The sequence below is a fragment of the Triturus cristatus genome, chromosome 7 (assembly GCF_964204655.1).
Source record: "Triturus cristatus chromosome 7, aTriCri1.1, whole genome shotgun sequence".
NCBI classification, from domain to species: Eukaryota; Metazoa; Chordata; class Amphibia; order Caudata; family Salamandridae; genus Triturus; species Triturus cristatus.
Window position 1 is genome coordinate 1681062183 of NC_140590.1, and position 27960 is coordinate 1681090142.

Below are 27960 nucleotides of genomic sequence, written 5' to 3' on the forward strand. Positions count from 1 at the left end.
CTTCAGAAACTCCTCTGTCCTAGGTTATCCCAGATATTCATCCACTGCAGAGGGCCTCAGAGGCTCATCCATTATATAGATCCAAGGAGGTCCCCCATTCCAGAGGAAATACAAAACTAAATGACCCATTCTATAGAATATCCAAGTCGCTATCATTCGGGAAGATGCCAGAAACTCTTCCCATGGATGGGGCCACATACTCTCTCTCTTTTCAGAGACAATAGAAACTCCCTTTTTAAAGAAAACCATAAATGTTTCCTTTCTAGAGTGTAACGCTAATGCTCGCTTTCCAAACATCTGAAAGCACGCAGTCCATAGGAGGCATTATCACTAGGAGCACAAAGGGCCCCAGGAATTCCCCCAATCCAAGGAATCCAGATACCCATTTTAGCCTGCTCCTGAATTTCTCCTTTGTAATGAGCCTATCACACTATCATTTTAAAATGTGTCAGGACCCCAGAAACACTTCCAATCTATGGAGACACTTTTACATTTTAGAGAACCCTAAAAACGATCCCTTCTAAAGGATCCCAGAAATTCTCCCATTGAAGATGCTCCAGAAACTCCGGCTTCCAGAAGACCAAAAAATACCTACTGCTCTAAAGGACCAACAAAATGCTCCCATTCCAAAGAGAAATTCTCCCAATCTGCAGCAATCAAAGTTGTCTAAAGTCCACAAATTACAGTCTATTTTGAATGCTGAGTCCTGGTCCTTCTTCAGTTAGTGAAACACAATCAGAGTTGTTGGTTCCCTGATAGAACCTCTTAGTCTTCAAATCATTATGGACTTCCCATTTATTGGAACCACCAGGTGGATGAAGTTTAGACCTGAAGTCTAACTTTAGACCTGAAGTCCACTTCAGGTCTAAAACTTGACTTCAGGTTTAAAGTTGGACTTCAGGTCTAAATTTAGACTTCAGGTCCAAACTTTGGTGGATGATTATGAGTTTGGTGGTGTGGGAGCGGGGCAGCACGTCACTGCCCCGCTCCCACAACGCCAAACTCCACGGCCAACTGCCCGCCAGATTACAAGTTGTAATCCGGATGCGCGATCCTGCAGCGGCTGGCCCAAGGCACTGCCTTTCAAAGGCTCATAGAAGAGCCTAAGAAAGTTAGTGCAGCGGGACTGCCACAGCACGTTCCAGCACGGCATGGACAGTGAAGTCCATGCCGTGCAGCAACTGGGGGTGCAGAAAGAAGGGGGGGACATCCCTGCATGCACCCCGTGCACCGAGGCACTAGGGGGCCCTAGCCCCCTTTGTTTCCTCACTGCCACCTTTTTTTTAATGGCAGGCTAACTGCCATAAAAAGGAGGGCAGTGAGGAAACACATATTTTTATGCTTGGCAGTGCAGCAGCTTCACCCCCCAGTATATTGTAACTTCAGACTGCTGCAAGACTGCCAGGGAGCACGGATCCCTGGCGATAGAAGTGGTCCTGTGGCGGTCCGACAGGGAAAGTCATAATACGGCAGTCAGACCTCTGGTGCTGTGGTTGCTGCACCGCCACCGTGGGTTTCGCGGTCCATCATACTGCCAATCTCGTAATCAGGCCCTTAGACTTTAGGTCTAAACTTAAAATACAGGTCGAAATTTAGGGCCTTATTACAACTTTGATGGCCTTCGACTGTATCCACCGTGGCCCCAGGAAGACTGTAAGGCTGTGGTGAGCCCACCTGCAGGATTATGACTTTGATCCAGGGCGGGCGGGTGGTGCTGCTGCACTATGTTAGGCTCATAGGAGGGCCTAACAAGAATACCACTGCCGTGAGAGAGCCTGCAGCACGTTCCTGCACGATGTGGCATGCATCATGTCGTGCATGCCACACTGTGCAGGAACAAGGGTGCAATTCCAGTGGTGGCACAACATGTGCCCCCCTCCCACATGCACCCCCCGGTCCAGAATCAGCCAGGGGCCCTGTTAAGGCCACCATGCCACACTTTTCATGGCAGGGTCCCTGCCATGAAAATGGAAGTGGGTATGCAGAACGGTAAATACACAGCGCGGTGCTGGCATGGGCACCACCTGCATATTCAGGCCATTGTTAGACCGCCGCCGCAGTGGGATCCTTGTTTCGGCAGAGGGGGCGGTCTTGTGGCAGTCCCAGCGCAACACTTGTACTGGGTGGTGGTGGTTGGACAGCCACAGCAGGACCACCGTACTCATAATAAGGCCCCTAGACGTTAGTCTAAACTTGGACTTCAGGCATAAGTTTACCTTTGTAATTCTGGCCCTTCGATTGTGACCCTTCAAATGCCTGCCATTTGTGGTACTCAGAGGGTAAACCTATACCTGTACTGCACCCTGAAGCTTATATTCTTGAGAATTCATAGACTTCAACCAATTATTTCTTCAATACCAGTTCTTGACACCTCTTGTAAGACAGACCACCTATAAGACCCTACCATTCCCTTAACCCTAGGTGCTTCTGCCAGATACACCGATGGAACCCATTTTGGCAATCCTAAAATATGCCTTTTCATTGTAGGCCTCTGCCATTCTCATGAGGTTTGCTGGAAGGTCCAGACAATCAGTGTGGCCCACTATTGGGCGCAGAGTACTCCCCCTAACTGTAAAACACTTGCAGTTCTTGGGGCTTCTCTGATACATCCCCTCAGTCTGCTTCTTTCGGGTACCAATTCTTAGAGGTTGCCCAATGACCCCCATTAACTGTACTACACTTCGATTCTCTCATGTCGGACACTTGTTCAGGTTTTCAGTTCGTCTGTGCTATCTAGTCACTTTGTCAGTCCTCTGAAATACAGTACAGAATATTCCCGGGTACTCGTAGGTGTATCAAGTTAATATATGGTACAACATTCTTGGGGATTCTTGGATGCATCATTTAACTACAGAACACTGATTTTTTGGGGGCTTCCTTGGGATAAGGACTTAGGCATTCCTTCCAGATAAACTATGAGACCGGTTATTGGCACGCCAGAGCCCCTGTACATTCAATTTTAATCATGTCACTCTGAGTTTCCCATTCTGGTGGACTCCTTAGAGATATACAGTCAATATAAGGAATCCATTTTGGCACCCCTCCCAATTCCTTCTCATACTGTAGAAGCCTCCAAGACCCTACTATTGTTTTGCTCTTACAAGTTACCAAAATAGCCACTGAGCCGCTCTCAGTCTTGATAACCCTCAAAATCCCCACATGCCTTGGTAGACCCTGGTAATCTCCTCTTTGCATGCTTCTGAGCTTCCATCCCAGTAATCTCCACTTACTGTCTTTGATCTCTTTGCCTTTCTTCCTCCTGCAGGCGCCGGCTCACCGGCATGTGTGTACCTGCACAATGTTGCGGCACTGCTTACACTTAACAGAGCAGCACCAGCGAAAGGTGCAACTGCAGCGCTCCACCACCTCAGTCTCAGCTGTGTGGAAGCCCCGACCACAACACATCAGTTCACATCCATCAGTGGCGGGTGAGGTGCGGTTACACCGGCGGCCTGTTGTGCCTGGTACCCCATTTCTAGGATCCTGGTGGCAAAAGTCTGGACTGGGTGACAAGTAGATCAAATCCTGCATGGTGTAGGGCTTGAAGTGGGCACTCTTGGGTACTAGAAGCTTGCGGGTGGCCACCTTCTGCTGCTGGACCTCCGTTGCACCCTCGAACTTCTCCTTCAGTACATTGCCAACCTTGCGGAAAGGGGGCATGACCTTCCAGCATGTGCGCACTTCGCAAGATCCTGAGACACCGTGGCATTTGCACTCTACCTTCATGTTGGACAAGATGGCCTGCAACAAGAAGAGTAGTAAAGATACTGATTGCCATGGCTAACCTGGACTTATATTGGAACAGGGAAGAGAGAAGACAATGAGAGAATAAAGATGGTTATAAAGCAGGTCGGAGAGACAACAGTATTCATATAGGAGGCAGGTGGCAGCAGTAGAGTCAGTTTTGGAAATGATTAGAAAGGGCATATTGCATCTCGTGTGGACAATTGAGACCAGGAGCGATAGTGATAGGAACTGATATGTAAAAGGCATCATGATGTCAGGCAGGGAATTACTAAATGTATGTGGTAGAGATGGAGACGGCTGTCAAGAACAAAGTTTCGCAGAGTAATGACCAATGAGAGTAGAATTGGAGCTAGATAGCGATGACAAACATAATGGTCAGAAGACAGAGCAATCACAGCAGGAGCGCAGTAGAGCTCAGAATAGCTGGACTGGACATGTAATAAAGAGGGGTATGAATGTAACAAATAAAGACAAGAAATTGCAAGAATGGATCCACTTTGGAATTAATTGGGATGAGCGCAATAGAGATGTTTATGTGCACGGCTAGAGAAGACGCTAAAACTCAGGGGAAGGATCAATGAGATCTGAAGAGCCAGTAACAGGGTGCGAGAAAGGACACCCCACAAAATCGGACAAGAGAACTGAGTTCTAATAAAGAACTAGGGAGCTACCATTCTGTAAGGATTCTGTAAGGATGAGAGAGCATAGATAGGTGCCAAATGATGATGTGCTTCTGGAACAGGACCTGTGAAATTCAATTGTTTTATTACGGAGCAGTCAGCTTGAGTTCAGCAAAATATGCGGTTTAATTGTTTTGTTAATACATATTGGAATTCTACTATTTTGAAAACAAGAAGGAAATTAGTTTTAAATGCCTCAAAATAATTAGGGGAAGATTGTGCAACAAATACTTCCAACACTTCTATCCATATCTCCACTCTCAATGTTGCTTTATGCCTCTGAGCCGAGTCTGGCGGTCCCAGGTCTATCAGGCTCGCGCGGGCATGGCGGTGGCGGTCCAGCCACTGACGCACCGGCGGTCCGATCACCCCATTACAAGTTGGACCGTCGAACTGTCATTGCACCGCCGTAACCACTAGGGATCAGAGATCCCTGGCTGTGGCACATCTGTCTTGAGACCGCAATATGCTTGGCGGGACTGCCGCTGTCTTACAAAGCATATTACAAGTTTCCTTTCCGCCACAGTTTTCATGGTGGTTCCTCCTCCATGAAAACCGTGGCGGAGAGGAAACTAAGCCCACTTTTGACTCTGGGCAATGGGGTGCATGCAGGTGGGGCACATGTTGTGCCCACCTGTGTGCATGCACCCCAGTACCTGCGCGGCATGGACAACACCCTGCGCAGGTACTGCCTTTGATGTTCCCATTGCAGTGCCTATTTCATAGACACCGCTTTGGGAATGCCAAAGAACCGCCGGCGAGTGACTAAAAATAGTCAATCTGAAGGTTGGTGAGCACAAGGGTTTGGCCGTGCGGGGCACCAGCACGGGGATCCCGCTCCCGCACTGCCAAACTCATAATCAGGCCCTTAAAGTCTAAAATTGTCAAATAGGAGCTTTGAGAAAGACATGGGGTGTTTCCAGTCTTCCACTCTAATGCAGTGAATTGAGTTTGTTATGTGGAATGGTAAATATCATTCCATTTTAAATGACCTAGTTTGTGCTCCATTGCTACACTAAGGGGGTCATTAGCATGGCGGGCGGATCGCCACCGCCTGACCGCCCGCCAAAACACCCCGCCGGACGCAATATTATCCCCACGCCACATTAGTATGGCGGGGGGTACCGTGGCGGACGGAAAGTCCATCCGCCGCTTTTCCGCCGGTAGGCAATCGTCATGGCGGAAAAGGCCCACAATATGGTGGCGGTGCCTTACAGGCACCGCCATCCATATTATGATGTTGGCGATTTCATGCTTTTCCGTGGCGGAGGCTCTGCCATGGAAAGGCATTTGGGAATCGCTTTGGGGGCTTGTTGTGGGCTCCCGAGGGGTGGGGGGTAGGGGACTGCACTTGGGGGGTACCCATGGCACCCCCCTACATTGGCATACACAAGGTGGCAGGCACTGTGCGGTGCCCGTCACGTTGTGCATGCCAATGCGCAGCATGCATTTACAACATTGTGGCGGGTGCTGCTCACAGCACCGCCTGCCACAATGTATATATGCGATCGCCACGGTGGCAGTCGCATCCTAATTGGCGGTGCGGGACCACCGCACCACTGGTGGCCGGTCCCAGCACCGCTAGGGTGGCGGGCGGACCGAAGTCTGCCAGCCATCCTAATCCAATCCAAAAGAGGTGTTGTTTTCAGATATTTAATTGCTTGCTTTGGACTCCCTTGTTACTTCTTTCAGTACCTTTCTTTTGCACCCCATGCATGACAGTGCGGAGATTGGAAAAATCTATTTCACCGTAAGGTCAGGACAAGTACCTTAAAAGCATTTTTTTTACAATAACAGATGAAAAGAAAATGTGCATTTATGTGTGGGTCATACATTACTATATTCAAAGTTAATTCTAATTCAAGTTCAAGTTGAATTTTAATTTAAAGGTAAATTATGTTATTTAAAAAATGATAATCTAATCACTAAACCAAGTGATTTGATCACTCAAAATGCTTAAAGTACTTCGAGCCTGATTCACGAAGATAATTTGCATTTTTGAGTAACTTTACTACTTTTGCTTATTTAAAAATCCAAATGTAAGTTTCTACTGAAAAAACATTAGTAAGTCCAGCATTACACTTGGCCAACTACTGGTACTGCAACAACCTCCCATAGAAAATAATAGACGTAGGGAATTCAAATTAATCCCAATAGGAAATAAGGTTGAATTAATTTAAAATATTTAAAATCGTCAAAAATATAAATATAATGTAATGCTAAAAATATATATAAAAATAGTACATGGTTTTATTTAATTATAAGTTATTTTAAATACCCTGTTTGGAATTTAAACGTGAATGTGAAAATAAGGTTATTAAAAAAAATCTAAATTAATTTGTATTATTTCTATACATATGTTTTTATATTTATTAAGGCATAATAAAAAAATCTTTTAGTGGGAATGTATTTTTTTTCATTTAAACTTCAGAAAAATTGTTAATTTCATTTAATATATTTCCATTATTTAAAGATGTATTTCAAATTAATTTAATAGTGCTGTAGCTTTTAATTCTTTCTACATTTAAAATATCTATAACATGGATTTACCCTAATATTCAACATAATTTAAAAAAAAATATTTCTGTTCAAGTAAAATAAACTTTTTTTATTTTTCCCTATACTTTACCATGCCACCCTACCATAGAAAACAATGGACCTATGGAATTCAAATAAATCCCTATATGAAATAGATTTGGATTAATTCAAATTATTTAAAATTGTCAAGAATATAAATATACTCTAATGTTAAAAATATAAATAAATAGTACATCTTTTTATTTAATTATAAATTATTTTAGCACCTTTTGAGTTAAAAAGTTAATGTAACAATATTTTTTATTAAAATATACCTAAATTAATTGTATTTATTATTATTAATATTATTATTATAGACTTCTATAGCGCCTGAATCACCCCCGAAGGGGTAGCTCTGCACTGTGGAGCCTACTAGAGAAAGCTGAGGGCAATCAATTAGAACAGGACTGTTTTAAGGAGTTTCTTAAATTGTAGATGATCTGGGCATTGACTCAGCGTGATGGGGAGCTCATTCCAATGCCACAGTGCCAGATGAGAGAAGGCTCCCGCCACCCCCCATCCTAGCCTTCTTGACCCGGGGGACTACAAGAAGGGATTATGGGGTCTATTAGGATGGCGGTCGCCATGGTAGCGAGAAAAGACCACCCGCAAGGAAGGCGGCATAACCGCCGGTCCAATTAGGATGATCTGCAGTCAAAATCCGACCGCGGCGGTCGGATTCTGGCAATTAACATTGCGGTGACCGCCGCTGTGTGAAAAAGAGCATGTCATGCATGTCACTTCACTGCGTGACAGGCACTGCACAGTACCATGGGTACCCCCCCCCGTGCATCCACATACCCCCAACACATTGGGGGCCCGCAATGGGCCCCCGGAGACATTCTCCGCATGCCTTTCCATGGAGGTTCCACCACCGCGGAAAGGCTGACTACTGCTGGCATCATAATCGTGCCGGCGGTGCTTGGCCCTGATCTGCAACAATTGTAGCAGTCGAGCTCTGCCCGCCAGCTAGCGGGCGGACTGCAACCGGCGGAAAAGTCGCAGGCGGAAAATCACATCGCGGTGATCACGACCGCGATGCAAATCGGACCGGCGGTTTTCTGGGTTTCGATGGCGGGCCATCAGCCCGCCATACTAATAGACCCCTTAGTTCCTGAGCGCAGATCCCTGGCGGGAGTATAATGATTGAATTTCTCAGCAAGGTAGACGGAGCTCTTGTCAAATACAGCTTTATGGACGGTGCAGCAAATTTTGAATTTGATACATTTGTGCACCGGCAACCAGTAGAGCTGTTGTAGCAGCGGGGCCGAGGCCGTTCTGGAAGGTACATTTAAAACCAGGTACGCCGCAGTGTTCTGGACTACCTGCAGTCGATCCAGGGAATTTATTTCTATAGATAAAGTTTAATAATTATTTAGGCATAATAAAAAAAAAATCTTTAGTGAGAATTGATTATTTTAATCTAAACTTCGGAAAGATAATTTTTATTCAATTTAATATATTTCCATTACTTAAAGATTTATTTCAAATCAAGCTAATAGTGCTGTAGCTTTTTTATTTCTGTTTTACATTCAAATTAAATATATGACATTAATTTACATTTTAATATTTAACATAAAAATATTTGTACTATTTATTTTTACGTCAAATAAACTTTTTTTATTTTTCCCTATGCATGCGGAAATATCTGCCCCAACTGTGTAGTATTCCTATGGTAAACTATTTGGGACATGTTCACAAAAATATTTAACTCGAAAATTAATATAACAAAAGATTTTTGGTATTGCAATTAATTCAAATGTATTTATATATGTATTTTAAATGTAGAACAAAATAATAAAAAAAGTTACAGCACTTATTTAATTAATGGAAATATATTAAATGGTTTGGTGGTCTTACCGCTGTCCCGCTGCTGCGGCGGTCCCAAGCAGACCGCTGAGCCGGCAGTCTTCCGCCTGCCGTGTCACAATGTTTCCAATGGGCTGGCGGTATCTTTGCGGTGGACTCACTACGTTTCACATGGGTACCCCCACTTTTTGCTGGTGTTTCACTGTTTTTCGACCTTAGTCTGGCTGTGGCCCTGCTAATCAGGACCACAGCCTAGCTGCTTCCTCTCTAAAATGGTTTCCATGTACCTTAGGTACATATCTAATTGGATTCTGGAGTGCCTTATAAGCCCCTAGTATATGGTATACTATGTACCTAGGGCATAGGTACCTCAGAAGCCTACCAGGGGCTGAAGCATGTATTATGCCACCCCTGGGAAGCACTCCAAAATGGCACCACTGGTCTGCTACTGCAGCCTGGGTAAGGGTGTGCTTGCACCCCTTACAAGTGGTATAGGCTACCTATATCATTACCATACACAGACACATACAAACCTGCAAGCCACTCCTATGGCAGGCCTTGACAATCCTGAAGGCAGAGTGCTTGGACTTGGTTTTGTGTGAGAGGGTGCCCACGCATGAGCTGAGCCCCTCTGCAGCTTTCGGAAATACTTCCTTATGGCTGTTCTGTGATACAGCCATACCATATACTCTTAAGTGCATTACAACCTCGCTGTAAATGCTAACTTTGGGATGGCTGCATCAAAACATGTTGTGTTTGGTGTCAAACGCTTTGGAATACTACCCCCTCGCTAATTCTGGCAGTGGGGGTAGCATTCCACCCTTCTAGAGGGAGAGACATGTTCACACTGGCTAAACCCGGTAGGACTTTCCTGAGCCCTGGCATCACAAAATGGATGCCTCTGCCACAGACACAGGTCTGGCCTCATGCTGCTGACCAAAAGTCCGGCAGGGGAGGCCTGGACAATAGGTTTCCTGTCGAGGGGTGGTGTCCCCACCTCCCCAGACAGGCTGATGTGTATTGGGGCTGGACGGGAGCACTCTCTGGTGCTTTGAAGTCCTGCACTGGGGGCACTCTTGGTGTCCCTGTGCATACTCCAGTTCAAACCGGTTGCAGGGGTTACCTGCCCCTGCTCTGGCGTGAAACCGGACAAAGGAAATGGGTGTAACCACCCCTCTTTCATGGCCCACCCATAGGTGGGGCCTTAGAGTTAGTCCATCCCCTAAACTTATTATAAGTATAGGAATCCAGTCCCTAGGACTTTAGATTACCCTGGACGAAACTCTGCCACGTACATCCTGGACCTTCGACGTTCTATCCTGACTAGAAGACTGAAGAGATCTCCCTTGGGGTCAAGGAGTGACTCCCCTGCTTGGCAGGCACCAAAGAAGCAACTGACCGGTTTGCATTCCTGAAGCTCCCGCCGGACGCCGAAGTCTTTGCATCACCAGAGGGGGATTTCCAGACTTCCCCGAGGCTACTCTGAGTCCACAGCAAAGCGGAGGCCCGTGGCTATCGTGGGTGACGTGGAACCGTGACCCCTGGATACCGTGAACTTTTGCAGCAACACTATCTTTCTGGTCCTCTTTGAAGTTGTGCTTTGGGCTCCGAGTAGCCTCAGCCTTGAGCACCTCCTGCACCGAAGATTGTTGGCCTCCACTCCACAAGTGACCCGTGGGCCAGCTTCAAGTGCGACTGCTCGAGGCTCCTTCGCGATCACTAGCCCGCTGGCTAGCAGGTTCCCACGAAGGCGACTCCTTTTCTGATTGGGCTTACCTGGTTGCTCCAGACGTGCCCCGAATTACCCTTGCTGGGTGAGTCCCTCAGACCTTGCTGGTCTGCACCGCAGTCCTTTCTCTGAATTCCAGTGACTTGCCGTTGCCGAGGCTTGTTGGGTCAGTTCTGGTCGCCGACACCGCAGCACTCGACAGACTTTGTGGGACAGCTCGAATCCGGCTTGTGGACTTCGTCAACGCCTCCTGGACCTCGTGGCTGAAGAGTCAAGTCACCCATCAACTCACCTGAAGCACCCGACATCTGTGGGCATTGGTCCATCCTGCCCTCGGTCACTGGCTAGTGACCCAGACTCTATCCCCTCTGCTTTCAGGTTCCTTACATCCTAGATCCAGGCTTGGATCTCTTCAGACACTTCTCCTCTTCACGGCAGCAGCAGTTCTTTGCAGGCTTCCATTGACATCGACGACGCGACCCGACACCAAAAGACACCTATGCACCCGGCTTCCCTGGGTGAGGTAACTCGAGTACTCTGGTGCTCACGTGGGTGCTAGCCCTAGAACTTCTTAAGTCCAATAGGGCTTCGTCCAGACTCGATTAGGAGAGTCCCTAATCTTTAAATTTCCAACCGCGACATTGCCCATAGAAGATAATAGGAACCCGCGGTTGTGTTTACACACTCCATGCAGTCCCCGTGGGTCCCTTGTGTCACTACCTTGGGTGGTTCCTTGGGGTCCCAGCGATTCTAGAGGCAATAGGCCTAGTGCCTGTTCCAGTCGTGGTTCTTATACCACTTTTTTGGTATATGGTTTGGTACGCCCCTAGGGCCCAAACGTGTATTTGTGCTTTTACTGATGATTGCTATCTTGTAACTTAAGTACTTCGAACTCCAGTCTCATAAAGAGACCAGAGGGGTGTGTGTTAACCTAAATACATATATTATAAATATATACCTGGTGTGGTTGTCCTTTAATTTGATCATTCAAGAGATTATAGACTGGTAAAACAAGCTGCTTTACATTCCTTTAAGACTTAGGCTGAAGGCTGCTCTCCGTAGCTACCACTAGGATAGCTTTAAATAAAGGTTGTCTTTAACCTATCACCATAAGGGGTTGTTTGGACTGATACAAGGTGCCCACTAGAACTAGTGGACAGCATATATCAGGCCACCTTCTCACATTGGTGTGCAGTGTGTGGGATTCCAGCTTGCTCTTGTTTTACCAGATAATCTCAATTGAATTGATCAACTGAAAACCATTAAAGGTACCCGAGGTACATATAATATCAAGTTTAGCTACAGTAAGTTCTACTGAACTTAGAGTTGTGTGTTAAGCGATAGCACACCCTTTCTACAACTCAAGAGAGCTTAGTAGGCCACACTAGTGTAGGTAGTGCAATATACCACACCACATTAGTAATGTCTAACCAGCCAGGAACCAGTGGGTTCCTACTGGGAACCAGTGATCTCCTTCCCTATAAATATGAGAATCTCACCTTTGCTCAGCTTAGGAAGCTAAAGACAGGCAAAAGTCCATCCACCCAGCATCTCATAAAGATACTGGAACTGGATGATATCACAGGGCCTAGTGGGCCTGATGATGTAGACAGTGTGGGTGGGGCAGCACCTGAGGGTGGGTCAAGGGGTGGAAACTCCCCTAACTCTAATGCTGAACAGACTGGTGACAATGGCCAGACTCTGGTGAATACAGACCACCAGGATGAGGATGAGGAGGATGACAATAATGCCACTTCCTTTATTCTGCCTGGTAGGCCTGACAACAGGGCTAGAAGGGATAGATCTCTGTCAAGGGGATCTTTCCAGTCTAACTCCTCTATAGGGACCTCTGTTTCTTCTCACAGAGGGAGGGAAACCTCCCAGGAGAGGAGAGAGAGACTGCTGAAGTATGAGCAAGACAAGTTCAACCTCAGAAAGCAGCAGATGGCCCTAGATAGGGAAGCCCTGGAGCTCTACAGAGCTAGTAAAAAGGAGGGACTAGAGTCCCTTGGCGGCAGCAATTTCCCTAGAGATAGGGAGAGGTCTTATGACCATAGAAATCTAATTAAGATTGTCCCTCCCTACCAGAGTGGGGATGACATCCACAAATGGATAACTGCCTTGGAGAGGTCATGTAAAGTACAGAAGGTCCCTCAAGGTCAGTGGGCAGCAATCGTATGGCTCTCCTTTGCAGACAAAGGTAGAGACAAGCTCCATACTGTAAGAGAAGAGGATGCTGATGACTACAAAGTCTTGAAAAGTGCTCTGATAGATGGGTTTCGCCTAACCACTGACCAATACAGGTTAAAGTTCAGAGACACCCAAAAAGCACAAAATCAGGACTGGGTTGACTTTGTTGACTGTGCTGCTAAGGTTCTGGAAGGTTAGTTATTGGGCAGTAAAGTGTGTGACTTCAAAGGATTGTACAATCTGATAATGAGGGAGCAGATTCTTAATAACTGTCAAAATCAGCGGTTGCACCAGTACCTGGTAGACTCTGATCTGACCTCTCCCCAAGAATTGGGAAAGACGGCAGACAAATGGGTCAGAACCAGGGTGAGACAGAAAGTACAGAACCAAAGTGGTGACCCTAAGAAGCAAGATTCCAAAAACTCTGATAAGGGTGGGGACAAGGGTAAAGACCAGAAGTATTCACAAGGGCCCCAAAAATCTTCTCCAGGTGGGGATTCACAGGCTAACAAAGGGAAAGGCCAAAAGAAACCTTGGTGCAAAATCTGTAAACAGAAAACTCACTGGACTAGTGACTGCACCAAGGCCAAAGAAAATACTCCAACCACCACCAATGCCCCTAAGGCACCTGCTTCCCCTAGTGCAGTTACAATTGGTGGTGGGAAGGCACAGAATAAGGGTGTAGTAGGGTTGACCCTGGGTTCTGAGATGAACTCTGGCCTAGTCAGAGTACCAACTCAGGCTGTGCTTGTCAGTGATGGGGCTTGGATATGTCCCCCTTTGTGAGCTCCAGTAACCTGGGCAAATACAGACTGCAGCCTTTAATTAATGGAGTAGAAGCTTGGGCATTCAGGGACACAGGAGCAAGTGTCACAATGGTGACAAAAGATCTTGTGGTTCTGGGCAGATTATACTTGGTGAAATGTACCCAGTGACCAATGCTAGCAATGTCAGAACAGACCATTCTCTGGCAGATTTTAACTTCTCCTGGGAAGGGGTAACTGGCCTTAAGAAGGTTGTGGTAAGTGCAGACCTACCAGTACAGTGCTTGCTTGGCAATGATCTAGAAACTTCAGCTTGGGCTGAAGTGGAGCTCAGGACATATGCAGAAATGTTAGGGATCCCTGCACATGTCTTTGCTGTGACTAGGTCACAGGCTAAAATGTCTAACACTGGACAGGCCCTGGATTCTGGAATAATGGACCAGGTGCCTCACAAGAGGAGGAGCAGAAGGGTTAAGGCAGAGCCTCCCCCCCCCCCCTGTCTCAGGATACTGATCAGTCTCCTCAGGGAGATGATCTTGAGCCTGCAGAAGGAACTGTCCCAGAGGAGCTTGAACCTGACCAGGTTGAGGTTGAGACACGGAGGCCCTTACAGGTCTGATCTGAGCCAGGAGCAGAAAACCTGCCCCTCTCCTAAAACCCTCAGACACCAAGCTGCTGATGAGGCTGCTGGGAATGCTAGTGGCGCCCATAAAGTTTATTGGGATGATGGACTCCTATACTCAGAGAGTAGAGACCCCAAGCCTGGTGCATCCAGGAGGTTGGTTATACCTCTGATGTTTAGGGGTTTCCTATTGACACTAGCCCATGATATATTGCCCTAGCAGGACACCTAGGCCAGAACAAGACTTGGGACAGAATTGTTCCTCACTTTCACTGGCCCCACATGTCTGAAGACACAAAGGAGTTTTGTCGCTCCTGTGTAACCTGCCAAGCCAGTGGCAAAGCAGGTGGCACTACAAAGGCCCTCCTGATACCACTACCTGTGGTGGGGGTTCCCTTTGAGAGGGTTGGGATTGACATTGTTGGTCCCATGGATCCTCAAACAGCATCTGGGCACAGGTTTATACTGGTGGTGGTGGATCATGCCACCAGGTACCCAGAGGCAATTCCCCTCAGGACCACTACAGCACCTGTAGTGGCAAGAGCTCTCGAGTGTGTTCTCAAGAGTAGGCTTTCCTAAAGAGGTAGTATCTGACAGAGGTGCAAACTTTATGTCAAGTTACTTAACTGCTATGTGGAAGGAGTGTGGAGTGAATTACAAATTCACCACACCCTATCACCCACAATGCAATGGTTTAGTTGAGAGATTCAACAAAATCTTAAAGGGCATGATCAAACGACTCCCAGAGAAGCTGAGGCAAAAATGGGACCTGCTCTTGCCCTCCCTTTTATACAGGGAGGTGCCTCAAAAGGGGGTTGGCTACAGCCCATTTGAACTTTTGTTTGGTCACCCTGTCAGGGGTCCATTGTGTTTGGTGAAGGAAGGATGGGAGTTACCTCTCAAGCCCCCAAAGCAAGACATAGTGGACTATGTACTTGGTCTCCGCTCCAGGATGGCTGAGTACATGAAAAAGGCAAACAAAAACCTTGAGGCTAGCCAGGAACTTTAAAAAGCCTGGCATGACCAAAATGCTGTACTGACTGTTTACCAGCCATGACAGAAAGTGTGGGTGTTGGAGCCTGTGTCCCCAGCAGCTCTCCAGGACAAGAGGAGTGGACCCCACACTATTGTTGAACAGAAGGGAGAGGTTACTTATTTCTTGGACCTAGGAACTCCCAGGAGTCCCCATAGGGTTTCCATGTCAACAGGCTGAAGCCATATGTGAAGGGGGCTAACATGGGCTTGCTCATGGCAACTGATGAGGGACAGGAGGAAGAGAGTGGCCCACTCCCTGACCTCCTCTCACAGAACCCTGATGATGGGTCAGTTGATGGTGTAGCCTTGGCAGGCAGCCTCACTGCCTAGCAGCAAACTGATTGCAGACAGGTTCTCAATCAGTTCAGACACATGTTCTCACTGACTCCAAGTCAGACTACCTGGTGCACTCATGAAGTGGACACTGGGGACAGTCTGCCTATTAAAAATAAGATTTATAGGCAACCTGACCATGTCAGGGACTGTATCAGGACATAAGTCCAGAAAATGTTGGGTTTGGGAGTTATTGAACCCTCAGATAGCCCTTGGGCTAGTCCAGTGGTCCTAGTGCCAAATCCTCACACCAGTGGGGGGACAAGAGAGATGAGGTTTTGTGTGGACTACAGGGGTCTCAATGCAGTCACTAGGACTGATGCCCATCCAATACCAAGGGCAGATGAGCTCATAGATACTTTGGCCTCAGCCAAGTACCTCAGCACATTTGACTTGACAGTTGGCTACTGGCAGATCAGACTAGCTGATGATGCAAAGCCAAAAACAGCATTTTCAACCCCTAGTGGGCACTATCAATTTGTGGTAATGCCCTTTGTTCTAAAAAATGCACCTGCCACTTTCCAAAGGTTGGTGAATACAGTTCTCACAGGCTTGGAAGCCTACAGTGCAGCATATCTAGATGATATTGCCGTCTTTAGCTACACCTGGGAGGATAACCTGGTCCACCTAAGGAATGTTTTGGAGGCCCTGCAAAAAGCAGGCCTAACTATCAAGGCTACTAAGTGCCAGATAGGGCAGTCAGGTTGTGTACCTGGGTCACCTTGAAGGTGGAGGCCAGGTTCAACCCTTGCAGAGCAAGATCCAGACCATAATGGAATGGACTGCTCCAACTACCCAGACTCAGGTGAGAGCCTTCTTAGGCCTGACTGGGTACTATACAAGATTTGTCAAAGGGTATGGATCAATAGTGACACCCTTGAATGACTTAACTTCTAGGAAAATGCCCAAAAAGGTTCAGTGGACAGCTAGCTGTCAAAAGGCATTTGATGACCTGAAGCAGGCCATGTGTACTGCTCCCATTCTGCAGAGTCTTGACTACTCCAAGAAGTTCATTGTTCAAACAGATGCATCTGAATTTGGGGTTGGGGCTGTACTGTCACAATTGAATGAAGAAGGTCAGGATCAGCCAGTAGCTTTCATAAGCAGAAGGCTGACCCCTAAAGAGAAATGTTGGTCAGCCATTGAGAGGGAGGCCTTTGCTGTGGTTTGGGCTCTGAAGAAGTTGAGGCCATACTTGTTTGGTACTCACTTCCTTGTTCAGACAGACCATAAGCTCCTCTTATGGCTAAAACAAATGAAGGGTGAAAACCCCAAACTGCTTAGGTGGTCCATTTCCCTACAGGGTGTGGATTTTACAGTGGAACATAGACCTGGGAGTAACCATGCCAATGCATATGGACTCTCTAGGTATTTCCACTTAGAACATGAAGTCTCAACTGGTCAAGGTTAGTTTACGGTCCCTGCGTTGGGGGGGGGGGGGGGTTGTGTAGGAGAGTAGGATCTGCTTCACATGGGTACCCCCACTTTTTGCTGGTGTTTCACTGTTTTTCGACCTTAGTCTGGCTGTGGCCCTGCTAATCAGGACCACAGCCTAGCTGCTTCCTCTCTAAAATGGTTTCCATGTACCTTAGGTACATATCTAATTGGATTCTGGAGTGCCTTATAAGCCCCTAGTATATGGTATACTATGTACCTAGGGCATAGGTACCTCAGAGGCCTACCAGGGGCTGAAGCATGTATTATGTCACCCCTGGAAAGCACTCCAAAATGGCACCACAGGTCTGCTACTGCAGCCTGGGTAAGGGTGTGCTTGCACCCCTTACAGTGGTATAGGCTACCTATTTCACTACCATATACAGACACATATTAACTTGTAAGCCACTCCGATGGCAGGCCTTGACAATCCTGAAGGCGGAGTGCTTGGTTTTGTGTGAGAGGGTGCCCAAGCATGAGCTGAGCCCCCCTGCAGCTTTTGGAAATACTTCCTTATGGCTGTTCTGTGATACAGCCATACCATATACTCTTAAGTGCATTATAACCTCACGGTAAATGTTAGCTTTGGGATGGCTGCATCAAAACATGTCGTGTTTGGTATCAAACGCTTTGGAATACTACCCTCCCGCCAATTCTGGCGGCGGGGATAGCATTCCACCCTTCTAGAGGGAGAGACATGTTCACACTGGCTATACCCGGTAGGACTTTCCTGAGCCCTGGCATCACAAAATGGATGCCTCTGCCACAGACACGGGTCTGGCCTCATGCTGCTGACCACCCCGGTTCCTGGCGCTCTGGGTAGGTCTTCTGACTTAACGTGAATCCACGTTGGACCCAATCGGTGTCCTTTTATAGCCGCCAGCACCGTTGCTAGCAATTCTAGCAACTTTACTAGGTCACAGACCTTAGGACGTGGTATGTAGATGTCACCTTACAACTTAATGTAGACAGTCCTTTTTTGATCCTGATGAATTGCCAAGATCCTCCTGACACAAACGGCATGAAACATGTTGATCTAATAGAGTAGAGCTACACGTATAGACACCTTATTTCTAGCACCTAGCCACTCTACACCATTTTAATAGGGTAGTTTACCTTCTGAATAAAATGTTAATTAGGACTAACTGACCCTTTTTACTTCACCTCCTGCTACATCCTCTTACACTAGGCCCCTCACCCCCATGCACCTATCGGCAGGAACAAAAGATCCCCGATAAAGAGCCCCGGTTTCGGGAGCCCGTCAAGGATTGCAGCGCCATCTTGACGAGGGGCATTGCTCATATGATGAAGCATGACACCTAGCTTGCGGGGTGTGTGAGAGCTCTAGTTCCACCAAGGGAATTCCCTTGTGTCTTCCCTTGGTTGCCTTTTGGTAACCTGTGGTTGGTTGAGACCCTTTCTCCACCACTTTCATTTTCTCTTCTCGACTGTACACGAGGAACTTTGTACCCTTTTCGTTGTTAGTCTTTTGGGGTATGTATACTGGACCTCTCTAAACAAAAAAAAACCCCGGTCCCCATTCTTTGATTATAATCACAAAATGGATGCCTCTGCCACAGACACGGGTCTGGCCTCATGCTGCTGACCGAAACTCCGGCAGGGGAGGCCTGGACAATAGGTTTCCTGTCGAGGGGTGGTGTCCCCACCTCCCCAGACAGGCTGATGTGTATTGGGGCTGGGCGGGAGCACTCTCTGGTGCTTTGAAGTCCTGCACTGGGGGCACACTTGGTGTCCCTGTGCATACTCCAGTTCAAACCGGTTGCAGGGGTTACCTGCCCCTGCTCTGGCGTGAAACCGGACAAAGGAAATGGGTGTAACCATCCCTCTTTCCTGGCCCACCCATAGGTAGGGCCTTAGAGTTAGTCCATCCCTTAAACTTACTATAAGTATAGAAATCCAGTCCCTAGGACTTTAGATTACCATGGATGAAACTCTGCAACGTACATCCTGGACCTTCGACGTTCTATCCTGACTAGAAGACTGAAGAGATCTCCCTTGGGGTCAAGGAGTGACTCCCCTGCTTGGCAGGCACCAAAGAAGCAACTGACCGGTCTGCATTGCTGAAGCTCCCGCCGGATGCCAAAGTCTTTGCATCACCAGAGGTGGATTTCCAGACTTCCCCGAGGCTATCCTGAGTCCACAGCAAAGCTGAGGCCCGTGGCTATCGTGGGTGACGTGGAACCGTGACCCCTGGACACCGTGAACTTTTGCAGCAACACTATCTTCCTGGTCCTCCTCGAAGTTGTGCTTTGGGCTCCGAGTAGCCCCAGCCTTGAGCACCTCCTGCACCGAAGATTGTTGGCCTCCACTCCACGAGTGACCCGTGGGCCAGCTTCAAGTGCGACTGCTCGAGGCTCCTTCGCTATCGCTAGCCCGTTGGCTAGCAGGTCCCCATGAAGGCGACTCCTTTTCTGATTGGGCTTACCTGGTTGCTCCAGACGTGCCCCGACTTACCCTCGCTGGGTGAGTCCCTCAGACCTTGCTGGTCTGCACCGCAGTCCTTTCTCTGAATTCCAGTGACTTGCCGTTGCCAAGGCTTGTTGGGTCCGTTCTGGTCGCCGACACCGCACCACTCGACAGACTTTGTGGGACAGCTCGAATCTGGCTCGTGGACTTCGTCAACACCTCCTGGACCTCGTGGCTGAAGAGTCAAGACACCCATCAACTCACCTGAAGCACCCGACATCTGTGGGCATTGGTCCATCCTGCCCTCGGTCACTGGCTCGTGACCCAGACTCTGTCCCCTCTGCTTTCAGGTTCCTTACATCCTAGATCCAGGCTTGGATCTCATTGGACACTTCTCCTCTTCGCGGCAGCAGCAGTTCTTTGCAGGTTTCCATTGACATCGACGACGCGACCCAACACCAAAAGACACCTATGCACCCGGCTTCCCTGGGTGAGGTAACTCGAGTACTCCGGTCCTCATGTGGGTGCTAGCCCTAGAACTTCTTAAGTCCAAAAGGGTTTCATCCAGACTTGATTAGAAGTGTCCCTAATCTTTATATTTCCAACCGCGACATAGCCCGTAGAAGATAATAGAAATCCGCGGTTGTGTTTACACACTGCATGCAGTCCCCATGGGTCCCCTGTGTCACTACCTTGGGTGGTTCCTTTGGGTCCCAGCGATTCTAGAGGCAATAGGCCTAGTGCCTGTTCCAGTTGTGGTTTTTATACCACTTTTTTGGTATATGGTTTGGTACGCCCCTAGGGCCCAAACGTGTGTTTGTGCTTTTACTGATGATTGCTATCTTGTAACTTAAGTACTTCGAACTCCAATCTCATAAAGAGACTGGAGGGGTTTGTGTTAACTTAAATACATATATTTTAAATATATACCTGGTGTGGTTGTCCTTTCATTTGATCATTCAAGAGATTATAGACTGGTAAAACAAGCTGCTTTACATTCCTTCAAGACTACCACTAGGATAGCTTTCAATAAAGCTTGTCTTTAACTTATCACCATAAGGGGTTGTTTGGACTGATACAAGGTGCCCACTAGAACTAGTGGACAGCATATATCAGGCCACCTTCTCACAGTAATCAGGCCCTAAATTCCTGACCTTTCCTTTTTTTCCATTGCCGCTTTCCGCATAGACACAGAATGGGTAAAACCCTGTCAAATATCTTACTCCTTGTTTGTAAGTCGTGAAGAATAGAACCCACTGTCCTCTGTATTCACCTTCATTCTATTTGGTATTATTGTGTACATCAGCGTACAGTGTTTGGTATACATACAGCTGTATTTACATAAAGAATATTCCAGCACGATATGTGCTTGCTTTTCTGTTAAATGTAAGAGGGAAAACGTTGAAATGCAACTTAGTACCTCTATCACACTGTATACCAGTTCTCAGTTTAGCTACTTTTTCTCTAACAATCTGTCATACTTTTTGACCAGTACATGGCTTGCATATGGCCTCTTAATTGCGGGGCATTGGAAAAAAATACTTTTAGATTGCTATGGAATGAAGATTTTTTTTTAATACATTCTATTTACAAAATAAGTATCTCACTCCAGGTCAAGGTGCTTTGACAGCTAGAATTCACACATTTCTTTATACTCGATTTGTTTCTATGTGCAATATTAGAACATAGCATATCTTTGCAAATATGAACATTGTGGTCAATATTTTAAAAAGCAACTTTAAAAACGATGTTTAAAGTTTGAAAAACGAGTAAGAGAACGGATTTACACAACCTTGTAAAAGTGAAAATATTTGACATACGTCTTGTAACCGTGAAAACGTAGAACTGTTTTATTTACCAAAATTCTAATCACACTAGTGCCTGACTTCTGATTGGTCTAGTATATGGGCATAACAATGTGGTATTAGTTGACAAACACCTATTTTCTTTACCCCCAATATGTAGAGTCTCCACATTGTGGCAGTTACGCATCTTTAAGTTTAGGCGAGTAGAGCAATTCCAAATGTATCTTTTGGATTCTTTTTCCTTCTCTAATGATAATCTACTGGACTTTCCTTAATGCAAACTGTAGGAGAGTAGGATCTGCTTCTTATAGTTACCCCCACTTTTTGCTGATGTTTCACTGTTTTCGACTTTGACTGGCTGGGATCCTGCTATCCAGGACCCCAGCCTAGCTGCTTTCTCCTCTAAATTGATTGCATGTACTTTAGGTACACTCCAGATTGGATACTGGGGTACCCTTATAAGTCCCTAGTATATGGTATACTATGTACCCAGGGCATAGGTACCCCAGAGGCCTCCTATGGGCTGAAGCATGTATTATGCCACCCGTGGGAGACCATTCAAAATGACACAACAGGTCAGCTACAGCACCCCTTACTTAGATATAAGTTCACTATATCTACTCCATATCACTGCACATATAAACCTATCAGTCACCCCTATGGCAGGCCTTATCAATCCTAAAGGCAGGGTGCTGGGTTTTATATGAGAGGGTGCACCTGCATGAGCAGAGCCCCTCTGCAACCTATATTCCGGGGCTGTTTGTGATGCAGCCAACCATATACCCTTAAGTGCATTATAACCTCGCAGTAAATGTTAACTTTAAAACGGCTGCATGGAAACATGTCGTGCTTGGTGTCAAACACCTTGGAATCATACCTCCACACCAGTAACTGGTGTGGGAGGTATGATTCCACCTTTCTAGAGGGAAAAATATGACGACACCGGTACACCCGGTACCAGCTTAACAGTACTTGGCATCACAAAAGGGATGCTGCCAGCCACAGACGCGAGTCTGCCCTCCTGCTGCTGGACGAAACTCCAGCAGGGGAAGGCTGGACAATAGGTTTCCTGTCACATGGAGGTGTGACCACCTCCCAGACAGGCTTTAGTGTATTGGGGCTGAGTGGGTGCACTCAGAGTGCTTTGATGTCTGCACTGGGGGCACATTTGGTGTCCCTGTGCATAGTCCAGCTCAAACCGGTTGCAGGAGCCATTTGCTCATGCTCTGACGTGAAACTGGACAAAGGACATGGGTTTAGCCACCCCTCTGTCCTGATAGGTGGGTCCCCAGAGTTTGTCCCACCCATTCCTTAGGTATAAGGTAGAAACCCCTGACTACAGGACTTTAGATTTACCTGGACGAAACTCTGCTACAGAAACCAAGCACTTCGACTATCTACACTACGCTGGATGACTGTAGAATCTCCCTTGGAGTAAAGGCGTTACTCCCCTGCAAGGCAGGCACTTTAAACGCATCTGACCGGTTTGTATCTCCCAAGCTCCTGAGGACTCTGAAGATTTCTGCAACACAGGAGTTGGGTTCCCAAGTGTACCCGAGGTTGACTAGTGCTCTCAGTGATCCTGAGACCCACAGTCCTCGTGGGGGCCGTGCAACCCGTACCCCTGTGCACCATGTCCATTTGCAGCAGCATATGCTTTTTGGCGACCCCTGAGGCTGTGCTTTGGGCTACTTGTAGTCCAGACCCGAGCAGTATTTCCACTGAAGATTTCCGGCCTACACTCCACGAGTGTTCCTTGGGCTGGTATTTTGTGATTCAGCTCGAGGTCCCTTCGTGATCCCTGGTCCGTCGACCTGTGGGTCCCTGTGAAGGTAACTTTAACTATCAGTGGGCTTTCCTGGTTCCTCTGGACGTTCCCTGACTGTCCATAGCTTGGAGAGTCCCCAGGACCTTGCTGGTCCTCACCGAAGCATCTTTCCTCTGATCTCGTGGGTTGCAGTTGCCAAGGCTTGTTGGTGTTCAATCCGGACACTGACCACCGCCCCCAGCACTCGACATCCTTCGTGGGACAGCTCACCTCCGGACTTTGGTCATCGTCGACGTCTCCTGGTCCCCGTGGCTGCAGAGTCAAGCTTCACCTCTTCTCATCTGAAACACCCGACTTCGGTGGGCATTCGTCTATCGTGCCCCTGGTCACTGTGAAGTGACCCAGACTCTGTCCCCTCTACTTTCAGGTTCTTCTCAGCTCCAATCCAGGCTTGGATCACACCAGACACTTCTCATCTTCCCGGCAGCAGCACTTCTTCACATCACGCCATTGAAATCAACAAGCGTTTCCGACACCACTTGACCCCTATGCACCCGGCTCTCCTGGGATAGGTAACACGGGTACCTCGGTACTCTCAAAGGTGCTGGCCTTAGAACCTTCTATGTTCCAAAGGGTTTGCTTAAAGTCCTCTCCTAAGTGTCCTTAATCTTTAAAATTCCAACCGCGACTTTCCCATAGAGTTGTACGGAGCTCGCGTCTGTGTTCTCACACTGCACCCGTCCTACGTGGGTCCCCTGTGTCACTAGTTTGGGTGGTTCCTTGGGGTCCCAGTGATTCTACGTGCTCTAGGCACTCTGTCTAGTCAAGTCGTGGTTGTGATACCACTTTCTTAGTATATGGTTTGGTCTACCCCTGGGGCCCACTGTGTATTGTGCTATTTACTGTTGTTCTAGTGCTTTAATATTGTGTCTCTTGTTCTCTAATCTCATAAAGAGGTTAGTAGAGACTGTTTAGTAATAAATACATATATTTTATATATTCCTTGTGTGGTTCTTCTTTCATTTGGTCATTCAGGAGGTTATAATCTGGTAAACCAAGCTGCGTTACATTCCTTCGAGGCTTAGCCTGAAGGCTGCTCTCCATAGCTACCACTAGGATAGCTTTCAATAAAGGTTGTCTTTAACCTAATCATCAATAAGGGTCGTTTGGACTGGTGCAAGGTGCCCACTTTAACTAGTGGACAGCATATACCAGGCCAACTTCTCACACAAACCCTCATTGAAAATGCAGCACGTTCTCTAGCAGTTAAAATGGAGCCCTTTAGGTGTAAGTAAATGTGTGGAAGTCAGTAGTAAACATTTGTACGTTGTTACATTGGGCCTTATTACAAGTCTAGCGGTCCACGGACCGGCAGACTCGCAGACTGCAGCGTTGGCTGTTTTCTGACCGCCCTATCATCACTGGGGTGTTCGGGTCACCCTGGGACCACTGCAACCGCCAGGGATCCCTGGTGCAGGTACTGAATTTGACGTTCCCATTGCGGTGCCTATTTCATAAGCACTGCCGTGGAAACGCCAAAGAACCAGACAGGAGAAAACTCCTAACCTGGCATGTGGTTCAACCACGAGTTTGGCGGTGTGGGAGTGGGGCTGTCCCGCACCCGCACCACCAAACTGATAATAAGGCTCTTAGGGGGTCATAATGATGATGGACGGATTTCAGTCCGTCCGCCATCGTATCTGGAACCGCCCACCTACATGTCTGCGATCCCACAGGGTAAATTACGATGCGACTGCCACCGTGGTGGTCGCATTGCCCATGTTTTGTATTGCTGCGGGTGCTGCGCTCTGCAGCACCCGCCGCAAGACAAAACAGACACCCCACGTATATCCCTGCACTACGTTGCAGGCACCTTGCGGTGGCTACCACATGGTGTAAGGATATGTACCGGGGCACCATAGGTGCCCCCCAGGGCCTATGTTCCTGGCCCAGAGGGTTAGGGGGGCCCACTACGGGCCCCCAAATACGTTTCCGCCTGCCGTTTTTGTGCAGGTTGACTGTTGCAGAACGACCGGCGGAAAGGAAACTTTAATCCCTACGGCGGTGCCTGCCAGGTACCGCCGCCCGTCAGGGAATACAGAAACGTCCGACAGGTGTTCGGATACAGACCGCCTGTCGGGACCGTGGCGGTCAGAGTTTTTCGACCACCGCCCATCCGAGGGAGATTCCTATTCCGATGGTGTGGAGACCGCCACTGACAGCCTGCTGGTGGCGGTCTCCATGCCACCGTAGTAATCAGGCTCTTAGTTATCTGTGCGTGTGGGAGTCGGATCACGTGCTTTGCATTTCGCTGGCTGCTTCTCTGCCAATCCACTCATTGAGCCCAGTTACATGCTCAAGGAAACTTTGCTAATAGGAAACCTATGTACGTTTTGAATGTGCTACATATGGCCCATTGAAACAGTTCTTTGACAATGCCCGATTAAAAACCCTGATTTTTCTTCTTCCAAGCAATAGTACATGGGAAGATATATTTAGATTGGTGATGGCTCGTCCAAGTTGTATGAGTTCCACTCGAGTGTGGAACACATTGCTGGTAGATTTATGTGCACAGCTGATAATTTTTCATCTAGAATGCCTATTCCTTGTGGGAGTGCTTCTTCGTGTTGTAATGATTAACATTGCATTGTTGCTTCTGTTGTGATGCTGTGAATTTAGTTCAAGAACCAAGAGAGCAGTTGCATGGATTGTGTGCAACCTATGAAAGATGATACAATCCTGGAGGAAGTTAAGAACTTTATTTTGGGTAGAAAGGATTCTTGGCTGCAAGTTTACAAGTTTTTTTAACATCAAGAAAGAATTAGCCTGTGAGGGAGAGGGGATTTGTGCCCTACTTGGTAATCACATTCCAATCCAACTAAGACTGATCTCGATACGAACAAAAAAGCTAAAGAGAATACATTTTCTAAACAGCTGACGAGGAAGTCTTGGTTCATCTCCACTGTCAAGGATTCTGTCATTATTAAACGGTGACTTAGGGCCTGATACCGACTTTGGCGTTGCGGTGCCGGGTCCGCCCAGCTGCCGCACCACCAAAGCCATGATCACCAGCGGAATACGAGATTCCTCGTGTATGGTGGGCATTTTATTTACGTTCCCATGGCAGTGCCCTGAAAATGGGCACCGCAATGTGAACGACAAAAACAGTTCCTGCACGGATTAACTAAAAAGTCCATGCCATGCAGGAACTGGTGTTCATGCACACAGGGGGCACATGTCGTGCCCACCCTGTGTGTATCCACATGTGTACGAGGCACAGGTGGCCCTGCAGGGCCCCCTTTGTTTCCTCTATGACACCGTCAGCGGAGAGGAAACTCATAAGATGCCACGGTCCCGTCAAGCAGATTGTGGGCTCCTGACTGCCGCAACACCTACAGGGAACAGCAGGTCCCTGGCAGCTGCGGCTGGCTGTGGCAGTCCGATCGCCAGAATCGTAATAGGGTTGTTTGGAGACTGCCACTGCCGCGTACTGGACCGCCAGACTTGTAATCAGGCCCTTAGTCAATTTTTTTTTTTAAATCACCATTTTGTTCACTATGGGATGGTGAAATGCTCACCCCCTGTCAAACTGATTTATGTAGCAAACTCCTCAACCAAGATAGACAATCGAAACTAGTGGATCCTTAACAGAGGAAGTTCATGGACACAAACACTTAGTAGATTTCTACAAAGTACAGACTTTTTGACTGGTTTACAGAGATTTGTTCAATGAAGTTCTAGAAAAGCATCTCGACCTAAATATCCGACTTTAATTTGTCACCCTGTAAAATTACAGTATAAAACATTTTACATTTGTTATATTGCTTTTCTCTTCTTTTCAAAATGTAGGGTAGAGATTTGTTGCGGTGACTCTTCTGTCAAAGATTATATTTTTCAGTGTATGTTTTTTCCTTATATTATCTTTCTGTTCTCTTGTGTTTCTTCCCACCCACTTCTTATTCTGCATCATTCTTTACCTATTTCTTGTTGCATGCACTTTCCAGCCTATGTGTTCGCACTAAGTCCACATTACAAGGGAACTGGTAATTTGTACAATATTTATTACACCCAATAATATCTGACTTCAGAGTCGGAATTTATTATGTGTGATAAAGAACGTGCAATTACACGTTTTTGTCCTAAAAATGAAATAATAACGTGGATGTTGGGGCTTATTGCATCCAAATCTGCGTGTCCCACTCTTTATCGGGCGAATCTCACCTGCCGTCTGAAATCTTTCTGGGGGAAACAATTTTTCTTGCAATACTCGTAATTCCAATATGTGCTGCAGTGCTTAATTAGAACCAGTGGTTTCCGGTGCTCAGCACCTGCACTTAATTGGCGGCCCGGCACTTATGACAACTGCCAAATATGAGCAGAAAATAGTTGTTTGTTAGTTCACTATACAGTAAAAAGAACTAATACCTGTCACCCAAGCCATTCTTAAAGCTTTGGCGGCCTCAAACAGTCTGTACACTTGTAGCAGTGTGATGGTTAGTAGTTGTGTAATTACAGTGGCGACGTATGGTGCAAACTGCGCTTGCCTCCTGCCAATAATAATAATAATAATAATCTGGCATTTGTAAAGCGCGCAGCTACCTACCAACGGAGGTGTCCCGGCGCTGTACTTATACCGCAGAGGAACCCATCCTGGCTTTCCCTGTGAAGTGTCCACTCCTGGGCACCCCCAAGGTGCAGCAAGGCATCCCCTGCGCTGTTGGGGCCGTTGTGGAGATTAAGCAAGCTATTGCCCAGAGTTGCAGAGTGGGTCCCATGATTAGAATAGGCACCGAGGCGAGAAATATGGCCCCGGCACTTTTTTTCCTACAAATTAAGCACTGATGTGCTGTGACAGGAGTTAAGAATGTGACAGCCAGCTCTTGATGACAGTTCCATGTTCTGTGTTATATCTGGTGGTCTGGAGTGTTTGCTCAGGGTTCACGGCTTGGAGGGTGGAGGATCCTAGGAGGTGGCAGGTGGGTATCCTCCATGGCATCGGAGCTCTTCTAGATGATGCATACTTACATGTGTTTGAGCACT

General features: G+C 47.3%; 1 protein-coding gene across 1 annotated transcript in view; it reads right to left on the reverse strand.

Annotated features, from left to right (window-relative positions):
* Positions 1-2960: 2960 nt before the first annotated feature.
* LOC146812702 (protein Wnt-4-like) overlaps positions 2961-27960 on the reverse strand; it is a 38710-nt gene continuing 13710 nt past the window's right edge. Inside the window, exon 5 of the mRNA XM_085614614.1 lies at positions 2961-3741. Within this exon, the coding sequence (XP_085470740.1) occupies positions 3274-3741 (468 nt within the window). The 3' untranslated portion in view covers positions 2961-3273. The remainder of the gene's footprint in view (positions 3742-27960) is intronic.